General features: G+C 42.7%; 1 protein-coding gene across 1 annotated transcript in view; it reads right to left on the bottom strand.

Annotated features, from left to right (window-relative positions):
• Positions 1 to 12422, bottom strand: part of bcan (brevican) — a 59267-nt gene that overhangs the window by 17006 nt on the left and 29839 nt on the right. Inside the window, exons 8-10 of the mRNA XM_072913055.1 lie at positions 6544 to 7263; positions 1213 to 1317; positions 981 to 1139 (exon numbers count right to left, since the gene is read on the bottom strand). Coding sequence (XP_072769156.1) covers positions 981 to 1139; positions 1213 to 1317; positions 6544 to 7263 — 984 coding nt within the window. The remainder of the gene's footprint in view (positions 1 to 980; positions 1140 to 1212; positions 1318 to 6543; positions 7264 to 12422) is intronic.

The following is a 12422-nucleotide window of genomic DNA, read 5'->3' as shown; positions in this document are numbered from 1 at the left end:
GTGATGGTTTGGGGTGCCATGTCATCTGCTGGTGTCAGTCCACTCTGTTTCCTGAGATCCAGGGTCAACGCAGCCGTCTACCAGCAAGTTTTAGAGCACTTCATGCTTCCTGCTCCTGACCTGCTCTATGGAGATGGAGATTTCAAGTTCCAACAGGACTTGGCGCCTGCACACAGCGCAAAATCTACCCGTGCCTGGTTTACGGACCATGGTATTTCTGTTCTAAATTGGCCCGCCAACTCCCCTGACCTTAGCCCCATAGAAAATCTGTGGGGTATTGTGAAAAGGAAGATGCAGAATGCCAGACCCAAAAACGCAGAAGAGTTGAAGGCCACTATCAGAGCAACCTGGGCTCTCATAACACCTGAGCAGTGCCAGAAACTCATCGACTCCATGCCACGCCGCATTAACGCAGTAATTGAGGCAAAAGGAGCTCCAACCAAGTATTGAGTATTGTACATGCTCATATTTTTCATTTTCATACTTTTCAGTTGGCCAACATTTCTAAAAATCCCTTTTTTGTATTAGCCTTAAGTAATATTCTAATTTTGTGACACACGGAATTTTGGATTTTCATTTGTTGCCACTTCAAATCATCAAAATTAAATGAAATAAACATTTGAATGCATCAGTCTGTGTGCAATGAATAAATATAATGTACAAGTTACACCTTTTGAATGCAATTACTGAAATAAATCAAGTTTTTCAAAATATTCTAATTTACTGGCTTTTACCTGTATATATACACACACACACAATGTACAGTATATATACATACATAATACTAAATGTGGGCACATTTTACACATATGTATACATATATATTTGATATAAATATGTGTGTGTATATGTGTAAAATGTGCCTACATTTAGTGGTTATATGGCGCCACCTGCTGCTTAGCCTACAAATGTGTATTCTCCAAAACAATTGTTCAGCGTGGTAGAAAAGTTGTTTTACTATTCCCAGAATCCAGGATTACCATTGATGTGATGTTGCTCCTCAGGGGTCATGATGGAGATCAGGTGTCCGCCAATCGTCCGGCAGTGTTGCTCCGCCCCCTCCCAGCTCTGCCGCGAGGTCACGTGACGGTAGCAAAAGCTTTGGAACTTCTCCCAGCCGTCCTCGCACGCCTCGCCGTCTGTGAGCGTGAAGGTGAGAGAAAACGTCAGCGAGGTCCTGGGGGGAGGTCACGTCCCAGGCAGCCGTCTGACCTGTCTGGCAGAGGGCGCCGCCGTATCCAGGCAGGCAGAGGCAGGTGGGCACCTCGCCCTCCACGCACGTTCCTCCATTCAAACATGGCTGCTCCTGGCACGAGTCTGCAGAGGAGATTGGACATCAAGTGTTTATGATGTAGTGCAGAGGTCCAAACTTTCTCCACCGAGGGCCGCATATTGAAAAGTCAGTATGTGGGGCCATTTTGATATTTATTTGTTTTAAATAAATGCCAATAACAGACATATATATTTTTAAAGACAAAACTTTGGGTTATTGTATGTATATATATATATATATATATATATATATATATATATATATGTAGATATGCAGTCGTGGTCAAAAGTGTACATACACTTGTAAAGAACATAATGTCATGGCTGTCTTGAGTTTCCAATCATTTCTACAACTCTTATTTTTTGTGATAGAGTGATTGGTCACAAAAAATCATTCATGAAGTTTGCTTCTTTTATGAATTTATTATGGGTCTACTGAAAATGTGAGCAAATGTGCTGGGTCAAAAGTATACATAGAGCAATGTTAATATTTGCTTACATGTCCCTTGGCAAGTTTCACTGCAATAAGGCGCTTTTGGTAGCCATCCACAAGCTTCTGGGTGAGTTTTTGACCACTCCTCTTGACAAAATTGGTGCAGTTCAGCTAAATGTGTTGGTTTTCTGACATGGACTTGTTTCTTCAGCATTGTCCACATGTTTAAGTCAGGACTTTGGGAAGGCCATTCTAAAACCTTCATTCTAGCCTGATTTAGCCATTCCTTTACCACTTTTAACGTGTGTTTGGGGTCATTGTCCTGTTGGAACACCCAACTGCGCCCAAGACCCAACCTCCGGGTTGATGATTTTAGGTTTACTTAAGATGTTACATGAGCTGTATACATACAAGTACTTAAGGGGTTACATGAGGTGTGTACCTACCGGTACCTAAGGTGTTACATGAGGTGTGTACCTACCAGTACTTAAGATGTTACATGAGGTGTGTACCTACCAGTACTTAAGATATTACATGAGGTGTGTACCTACCAGTACTTATTAATATGTTACATGAGGTGTGTACCGACCAGTACCTAAGATGTTACATGAGGTGTGTACCTACCAGTACTTAAGATATTACATGAGGTGTGTACCTACCAGTACTTAATATGTTACATGAGGTGTGTACCTACCAGTACTTAAGATATTACATGAGGTGTGTACCTACCAGTACTTAATATGTTACATGAGGTGTGTACCGACCAGTACCTAAGATGTTACATGAGGTGTGTACCTACCAGTACTTAAGATGTTACATGAGCTGTGTACCTACCAGTACTTAAGATGTTACATGAGCTGTATACTGTACCTACCAGTACTTAAGATGTTACATGAGGTGTGTACCTACCAGTACTTAAGATGTTACATGAGGTGTGTACCTATCAGTACCTAAGATGTTACATGAGGTGTGTACCTACCAGTACTTAAGATGTTACATGAGCTGTGTACCTACCAGTACTTAAGGTGTTACATGAGGTGTGTACCTACCAGTACTTGAAATGTTATATGAGGTGTGTACCTACCAGTACTTGAGGTGTTACATGAGGTGTGTACCTACCAGTACTTGACGTGTTACATGAGGTGTGTACCTACCAGTACTTGAGGTGTTACATGAGGTGTGTACCTACCAGTACTTAAGGTGTTACATGAGGTGTGTACCTACCAGTACTTAAGGTGTTACATGAGGCGTGTACCTACCAGTACTTGAGGTGTTACATGAGGTGTGTATCTACCAGTACTTGAGGTGTTACATGAGGTGTGTACCTACCAGTACTTAAGGTGTTACATGAGGTGTGTACCTACCGGTACCAAAGGTGTAACATGAGGTGTGTACCTAAGATGTTACATGAGGTGTGTACCTACCAGTACTTAAAATGTTACATGCGGTGTGTACTTACTAGTACTTAAGATGTTACATGAGGTGTGTGCCTACCAGTACCTAAGGTGTTACATGAGGTGTGTACCGACCAGTACCTAAGATGTTACATGAGGTGTGTACCTACCAGTACTTACGATGTTACATGAGGTGTGTACCTACCAGTACTTAAGGTGTTACATGAGCTGTGTACCTACCAGTACTTAAGGTGTTACATGAGGTGTGTTCCTACCAGTACTTCAGATATTACATGAGCTGTGTACCTACCAGTACTGAAAGTGTTGCATGATGTGTGTACCTACCAGTACTTGAGATGTTACATGAGGTGTGTACCTACCAGTACTTAAGGTGTTACATGAGGTGTGTACCTACCAGTACTTAAGGTGTTACATGAGGTGTTTACCTACCAGTACCTAAGGTGTTACATGAGCTGTGTACCTACCAGTACTGAAGGTGTTACATGAGGTGTGTACCTACCAGTACTTGAAATGTTATATGAGGTGTGTACCTACCAGTACTTGAGGTGTTACATGAGGTGTGTACCTACCAGTACTTGAGGTGTTACATGAGGTGTGTACCTACCAGTACTTGAGGTGTTACATAAGGTGTGTACCTACCAGTACTTAAGGTGTTACATGAGGCGTGTACCTACCAGTACTTAAGGTGTTACATGAGGCGTGTACCTACCAGTACTTGAGGTGTTACATGAGGTGTGTATCTACCAGTACTTGAGGTGTTACATGAGGTGTGTACCTACCAGTACTTAAGGTGTTACATGAGGTGTGTACCTACCGGTACCAAAGGTGTAACATGAGGTGTGTACCTACCAGTACCTAAGATGTTACATGAGGTGTGTACCTACCAGTACTTAAAATGTTACATGCGGTGTGTACTTACTAGTACTTAAGATGTTACATGAGGTGTGTGCCTACCAGTACCTAAGGTGTTACATGAGGTGTGTACCGACCAGTACCTAAGATGTTACATGAGGTGTGTACCTACCAGTACTTACGATGTTACATGAGGTGTGTACCTACCAGTACTTAATATGTTACATGAGGTGTGTACCGACCAGTACCTAAGATGTTACATGAGGTGTGTACCTACCAGTACTTAAGATGTTACATGAGCTGTGTACCTACCAGTACTTAAGATGTTACATGAGCTGTATACTGTACCTACCAGTACTTAAGATGTTACATGAGCTGTATACTGTACCTACCAGTACTTAAGATGTTACATGAGGTGTGTACCTACCAGTACTTAAAATGTTACATGCGGTGTGTACTTACTAGTACTTAAGATGTTACATGAGGTGTGTGCCTACCAGTACCTAAGGTGTTGCATGAGGTGTGTACCGACCAGTACCTAAGATGTTACATGAGGTGTGTACCTACCAGTACTTACGATGTTACATGAGGTGTGTACCTACCAGTACTTAATATGTTACATGAGGTGTGTACCGACCAGTACCTAAGATGTTACATGAGGTGTGTACCTACCAGTACTTAAGATGTTACATGAGCTGTGTACCTACCAGTACTTAAGATGTTACATGAGCTGTATACTGTACCTACCAGTACTTAAGATGTTACATGAGCTGTATACTGTACCTACCAGTACTTAAGATGTTACATGAGGTGTGTACCTACCAGTACTTAAGATGTTACATGAGGTGTGTACCTATCAGTACCTAAGATGTTACATGAGGTGTGTACCTACCAGTACTTAAGATGTTACATGAGCTGTGTACCTACCAGTACTTAAGGTGTTACATGAGGTGTGTACCTACCAGTACTTGAAATGTTATATGAGGTGTGTACCTACCAGTACTTGAGGTGTTACATGAGGTGTGTATCTACCAGTACTTGAGGTGTTACATGAGGTGTGTACCTACCAGTACTTGAGGTGTTACATGAGGTGTGTACCTACCAGTACTTGAGGTGTTACATGAGGTGTGTACCTACCAGTACTTGAGGTGTTACATGAGGTGTGTACCTACCAGTACTTAAGGTGTTACATGAGGTGTGTACCTACCAGTACTTAAGGTGTTACATGAGGCGTGTACCTACCAGTACTTGAGGTGTTACATGAGGTGTGTATCTACCAGTACTTGAGGTGTTACATGAGGTGTGTACCTACCAGTACTTAAGGTGTTACATGAGGTGTGTACCTACTGGTACCAAAGGTGTAACATGAGGTGTGTACCTACCAGTACCTAAGATGTTACATGAGGTGTGTACCTACCAGTACTTAAGATGTTACATGCGGTGTGTACTTACTAGTACTTAAGATGTTACATGAGGTGTGTGCCTACCAGTACCTAAGGTGTTACATGAGGTGTGTACCGACCAGTACCTAAGATGTTACATGAGGTGTGTACCTACCAGTACTTACGATGTTACATGAGGTGTGTACCTACCAGTACTTAAGGTGTTACATGAGCTGTGTACCTACCAGTACTTAAGGTGTTACATGAGGTGTGTACCTACCAGTACTTAAGGTGTTACATGAGGCGTGTACCTACCAGTACTTGAGGTGTTACATGAGGTGTGTATCTACCAGTACTTGAGGTGTTACATGAGGTGTGTACCTACCAGTACTTAAGGTGTTACATGAGGTGTGTACCTACTGGTACCAAAGGTGTAACATGAGGTGTGTACCTACCAGTACCTAAGATGTTACATGAGGTGTGTACCTACCAGTACTTAAGATGTTACATGCGGTGTGTACTTACTAGTACTTAAGATGTTACATGAGGTGTGTGCCTACCAGTACCTAAGGTGTTACATGAGGTGTGTACCGACCAGTACCTAAGATGTTACATGAGGTGTGTACCTACCAGTACTTACGATGTTACATGAGGTGTGTACCTACCAGTACTTAAGGTGTTACATGAGCTGTGTACCTACCAGTACTTAAGGTGTTACATGAGGTGTGTACCTACCAGTACTTAAGATGTTACATGAGGTGTGTACCTACCAGTATTTAAGGTGTTACATGAGCTGTGTACCTACCAGTACTGAAAGTGTTGCATGATGTGTGTACCTACCAGTACTTGAGATGTTACATGAGGTGTGTACCTACCAGTACTTAAGGTGTTACATGAGGTGTGTACCTACCAGTACTTAAGGTGTTACATGAGGTGTTTACCTACCAGTACCTAAGGTGTTACATGAGGTGTGTACCTACCAGTATTTAAGGTGATACATGAGGTGTGTACCTACCAGTACTGAAAGTGTTACATGATGTGTGTACCTCCCAGTACTTGAGATGTTACATAGGTGTGTACCTACCAGTACTTAAGGTGTTACATGAGGTGTGTACCGACCTGTACTTAAGGTGTTACATGAGGTGTGTACCTACCAGTACTTAAGGTGTTACATGAGGTGTGTACCTACCAGTACTTAAGGTGACTTCTCCTCTAGCTGCCATGGTGGTCGGTACTTGAGGGTCTACAGTTGGGTCAGTGAAGTTCTCCAAGGTGTGGTCTTCAATGCGACACCCAGTGCATCCTTGCATCCTACCTGAGGCAGCGTCAGTACTGGTCTCCTCTTGTCCTCTTTCATGTCCGCTTGTGGTGCTGGTGGTCCACACCTCCGCTCCATCCTTTGAGACTTCCTGCGGGGTGGCAGTACTGGACTCTGTGTTGCCTCCAGACTCCTGCAGGGGGGTGGAGGTAGGTTTTGATTGATGGTGTGGTGTCACATGAGGGATCCGCATTGTTTGGAAGTCCAATGGATGAGGTTCATGTGTGGAAGATCCACTGCGGTGCTCTGGCGATTTAGTCAGGTTTGATAAAACAAAGTCCTCTGGATTGTCTTCTGACCAGAGACCTGATTCTCGGTCTGTAGTTTCACTCCTGGCTTCAGGTTCATCTGTGACATTGTGGACTGGTTCTGTGTGATCATGTGCTTCCGTGCTGTTTGAGATGAAAATAACAACCTCTGCGGCGGTGCCGGGTGGGCGACCAGAGGACTGGATGGGTTCCCAACCAAAACCCGGAATCACGGTAACCTCAGCTGTTGTGACCTCTGCGTGATGGTCGTGTCCACTGATGTCCTCTGGTGTTGCTAGTGTGACGTACGCCACACCCAAGTGCTCCTGAGCCGCATGAGAACCTGTTTGTTTGAAGATAAAGATGTTAAACCAGGGGTATTCAACGTTTTCCATGCCAAGGACCCCCAAACTGATGGAGCAGAGACCCCCTAAATATATATCCTGTATCTTTAAAGGTACATTAATTACCCATTGTGCAATACCAAGATATTTAAAGAACAGCGCTGATATTAGCTAGATGCTAACTAGTGCGCTAATTGCTAGCTGGCAGTTGCCGCTGCTAATTATTAGCTGGCAACTAGCACTAGCATCGCTAATGGCTAGCTATCTTAAATGCTAACATGAACATAATAATACAGCGGACTTTCAACGTTTTCCAGGTCAAGGACCCCCAGACGAATGGCGATATAGAGAGGGAACCACTTAAGTATATATTTTGTATGAAATTGCGACGCTAATGGCTAGCTGACAATGAGCACAAGCATCGCTAATGGCTAGCTATCTTAAATGCTAACATGAATAACATAATACAAAAGGTCTCTTTTGACGTTTTCCAGGCCAAAGACCCCAAGACTAATGGCAAGATGGAACGGCGACACCCTAACAACAGTTTTTTCTTACATGAATTGTGGCACTAACGGCTAGCTGGCAACTAAATGCTAACATTAATCAAATATTACAGAGGTTTTCAACGTTTTCCAGGCCAACTAATGGCGAGATGTAGCGTGGCCCCCTAACTACTTTTTTTTTTTTTTTCTTATTGAAATTGTGGCACTAAGGGCTAGCTGGCAACTAGAGCGCTAATTGTAGCTATCTTAAATGCTAACATTAATAAAATATTACAGAGGTTTTCAACGTTTTCCAGGCCAACTAATGGCGAGATGTAGCGTGGCCCCCTAACTATATATTTTTTTTTTTTTTTTTTTGAAATTGTGGCACTCATGGCTAGCTGGCAACTAGAGCGCTAATTGTAGCTATCTTAAAGGCTAACATTAATAAAATATTACAGAGGTTTTCAACATTTTCCAGGCCAACTAATGGCGAGATGTAGCGTGGCCCCTCTAACTATATATATATTTTTTTTTTTAATTGAAATTGTGGCACTAATGGCTAGCTGGCAACTAGAGCACTAATAGTAGCTATCTTAAATGCTAACTTTAATCAAATATTACAGAGGTTTTCAACGTTTTCCAGGCCAACTAATGGCGAGATGTAGTGTGGCCCCCTAACTGTATTTTTTATTTTTTTTATTGAAATTGTGGCTTTAATGGCTAGCTGGCAACTAGAGCGCTAATTGTAGCTATCTTAAAGGCTAACATTAATAAAATATTAGAGGTTTTCAACGTTTTCCAGGCCAACTAATGGCGAGATGTAGCGTGGCCCCTTAACTATATTTATTTTATTTTTTTTATTGAAATTGTGGCACTAATGGTAATGGCTAGCTGGCAACTAGAGCGCTAATTGTAGCTATCTTAAATGCTAACTTTAATCAAATATTACAGAGGTTTTCAACGTTTTCCAGGCCAACTAATGGCGAGATGTAGCGTGGCCCTCTAACTATATATATTTTTTTTTTTTTTATTGAAATTGTGGCACTAATGGCTAACTGGCAACTAGAGCGCTAATAGTAGCTATCTTAAATGCTAACTTTAATCAAATATTACAGAGGTTTTCAACGTTTTCCAGGCCAACTGCAAGACACTTCACCCTTGCTCCTGATGGGTGCTGGTTAGCGCCTTGCATGGCAGCTCCCTCCATCAGTGTGTGAATGTGTGTGTGAATGGGTAAATGTGGAAGTAGTGTCAAAGCGCTTTGAGTACCTTGAAGGTAGAAAAGCGCTATACAAGTACAACCCATTTATCATTTATAACTAATGGCGAGATGTAGCGTGGCCCCCTAACTTTATTTTTTTATTGAAATTGTGGCACTAATGGCTAGCTGGCAACTAGAGCGCTAATTGTAGCTATCTTAAATGCTAACATTAATAAAATATTAGAGGTTTTCAACGTTTTCCAGGCCAACTAATGGCGAGATGTAGTGTGGCCCCCTAACGATATATTTTTTTTTTTTATTGAATTGTGGCACTAATGGCTAGCTGGCAATTAAAGCGGTAATCACTAGCTATCTTAAATGCTAACATGAATATTATAATACAGAGGTCTTTTTGACGTTTTCTAGCCCAAGGACCCCAAGACTAATGGCAAGATGGAACGGCGACACCCTAACGACAGTTTTTTCTTAATTGAATTGTGGCACTAATGGCTAGCTGGCAACTAGAGCGCTAATTGTAGCTATCTTAAATGCTAACATTAATAAAATATTACAGAGGTTTTCAACGTTTTCCAGGCCAACTAATGGCGAGATGTAGCGTGGCCCCCTAATTATATATATATTTTTTTTAATTGAAATTGTGGCACTAATGGCTAGCTGGCAACTAAAACGGTAATAACGAGCTATCTTAAATGCTAACATGAATATTATAATACTGAGGTATTTTTGACGGTTTCTAGGGCAAGGTCCACAAGACTAATGGAGAGATGGAGCTGCGACCCCAACTAAAAAAAATGTAAATTGAATTGTGGTGCTAACGGCTAGCTGGCAACTAGAGCACTAATAGTAGCTATCTTAAATGCTAACATGAATATTATAAAACAGAGGTCTCTGACGTTTTTCAGACAAAGGACCCCAAGACTAATGGCGAGATGGAGCGGCGACCCCTTAACTATATATTTTGTATAAATTTGTGGAGCTAATGGCTAGCTTGCAACTAAAGCAGTAATCGCTAGCTATCTTAAATGCTAACATGAATGTTATAATACAGAGGTCTTTTTGACGTTTTCTAGGGTAAGGACCCCCAGACTAATGGCAAGATGGAGCGGCAACGCCCTAACGACTTTTTTTTTTTTTAATTGAATTGTGGTGCTAATGGCTAGCTGGCAACTAGAGCGCTAATTGTAGCTATCTTAAATGCTAACATGAATATTATACAACAGAGGTCTCTTTGACGTTTTTCAGGCAAAGGACCCCAAGACCAGAGGTGGGTAGTAACGCGCTACATTTACTCCGTTGCATCTAGTTGAGTAACTTTTGGGATAAATTGTACTTCTAAGAGTAGTTTTAATGCAACATACTTTTACTTTTACTTGAGTATATTTATTGCGAAGAAATGCTACTTTTACTCCGCTCCATTTATCTACATTCAGTTGAAAAGCCAGCATCTGTGATGGTATGGGGGTGTATTAGTGCCCAAGGCATGGGCAACGTACACATCTGTGAAGGCACCATTAATGCTGAAAGGTACATACAGGTTTTGGAGCAACATATGTTGCCATCCAAGCAACGTTATCATGGACGCCCCTGCTTATTTCAGCAAGACAATGCCAAGCGTGGCTTCGTAGTAAAAGACTGCGGGTACTAGACTAACCACTGTCAGCAACTACAGTTTGTCGCTACATCTGTAAGTGCCAGTTAAAACCCTACTATGCAAAGCAAAAGCCATTTATCAACAACACCCAGAAACGCCTCCGACTTCGCTGGGCCCGAGCTCATCTAAGATGGACTGATGCAAAGTAGAAAAGTGTTATATTATATTATATTATAATATATCCAAAGAATACAGCACAGGACTGCTTTTAGCTGGCTGATAACTAGTACGCTAATGGCTGGCTGGCAACTGGACAAGTCGCCACCTCCTCGCAGGGCCAACACAGATAGACAGACAACATTCACACTCACATTCACACACTCGGGACCATTTAGTGTTGCCAATCAACTTATCCCCAGGTGCATGTCTTTGGAGGTGGGAGGAAGCCGGAGTACCCGGAGGGAACCCACGCAGTCACGGGGAGAACATGCAAACTCCACACAGAAAGATCCCGAGCCCGGGATTGAACTCAGGACTACTCAGGACCTTCGTATTGTGAGGCACATGCACTAACCCCTGTGAGGCACATGCACTAACCCCTGTGCCACTATTTTAAATTTCTCCACCTCCCTGCAGTACCTACACAAACACACTAGAGGTCACTGATCCCTGTTAAAGGCCTCTGTGCAAGGTCAATGAAAGTATTTGAACATGGCTTGTAATTAGAGATGTCCGATAATATCGGACTGCCGATATTATCAGCCGATAAATGCTTTAAAATGTAATATCGGAAAATATCGGTATCGGTTTCATAAAGTAAAATGTATGACTTTTTAAAACGCTGCTGTGTACACGGACGTAGGGAGAAGTACAGAGCGCTAATAAACCTTAAAGGCACTGCCTTTGCGTGCCGGCCCAATCACATAATATCTACGGCTTTTCACACACACACACACAAGTGAATGCAATGCATACTTGGTCAAAATCCATACAGGTCACACTGAGGGTGGTCGTATAAACAACTTTAACACTGTTACAAATATGCGCCACACTGTGAACCCACACCAAACAAGAATGACAAACACATTTCGGGAGAACATCCGCACCGTAACACAACATAAACACAACAAAACAAATACCCAGAACCCCTTGCAGCACTAACTCTTCCGGAACGCTACAATATACACCCCCCCACCTCAACCTCCTCATGCTCTCTCAGGGAGAGCATGTACCAAATTCCAAGCTGCTGTTTTGAGGCATGTTAAAAAAAATAATGCACTTTGTGACTTCAATAATAAATATGCCAGTGCCATGTTAGCATTGTTTTTCCATAACTTGAGTTGATTTATTTTAGATAACCTTGTTACATTGTTTAATGCATCCAGCGGGGGCATCACAACGAAATTAGGCATAATAATGGGTTAATTCCACCACTGTGTATATCGGTATCGGTTGATATCGGAATCGGTAATTAAGAGTTGTGTCATGGCCAGGGCGTATTCCAATGCGCCCTCATCCTTGCGCTCTGCTTGTCGCACCTCGGGACACGCACACGGCCGCGCACATCCAGGGACGCGCCGCGCACGTCTCCGCCCTGCAGCAGCCGCCAGCTGCAATCATTCACCAGCAATCAGCGCACCTGCCTGTAATGATCGAGCTGCCTTCTTAAGCCTGCACAAGCTGCCATGCCGGGCCGGAATATAACCTTCTGTTCGCGTACAGTAAGCCATGTCCTGCTTGATGCAATCCTGCTCTCTCTGTGTTTCAGTGTGTGTCGTCCCCGCAGTATCCTCCGTCGCCTGGAAAGTGACCTGTGCGTCTCACTTTTCCCCAGATCTCCCTCTGGACTCTTGACTG

Source organism: Nerophis lumbriciformis, linkage group LG04, assembly GCF_033978685.3.
Source record: "Nerophis lumbriciformis linkage group LG04, RoL_Nlum_v2.1, whole genome shotgun sequence".
Lineage (NCBI taxonomy): Eukaryota > Metazoa > Chordata > Actinopteri > Syngnathiformes > Syngnathidae > Nerophis > Nerophis lumbriciformis.
Note: the sequence above shows the minus strand (reverse complement) of the source record. Positions and strands in the feature narration are given on the sequence as shown.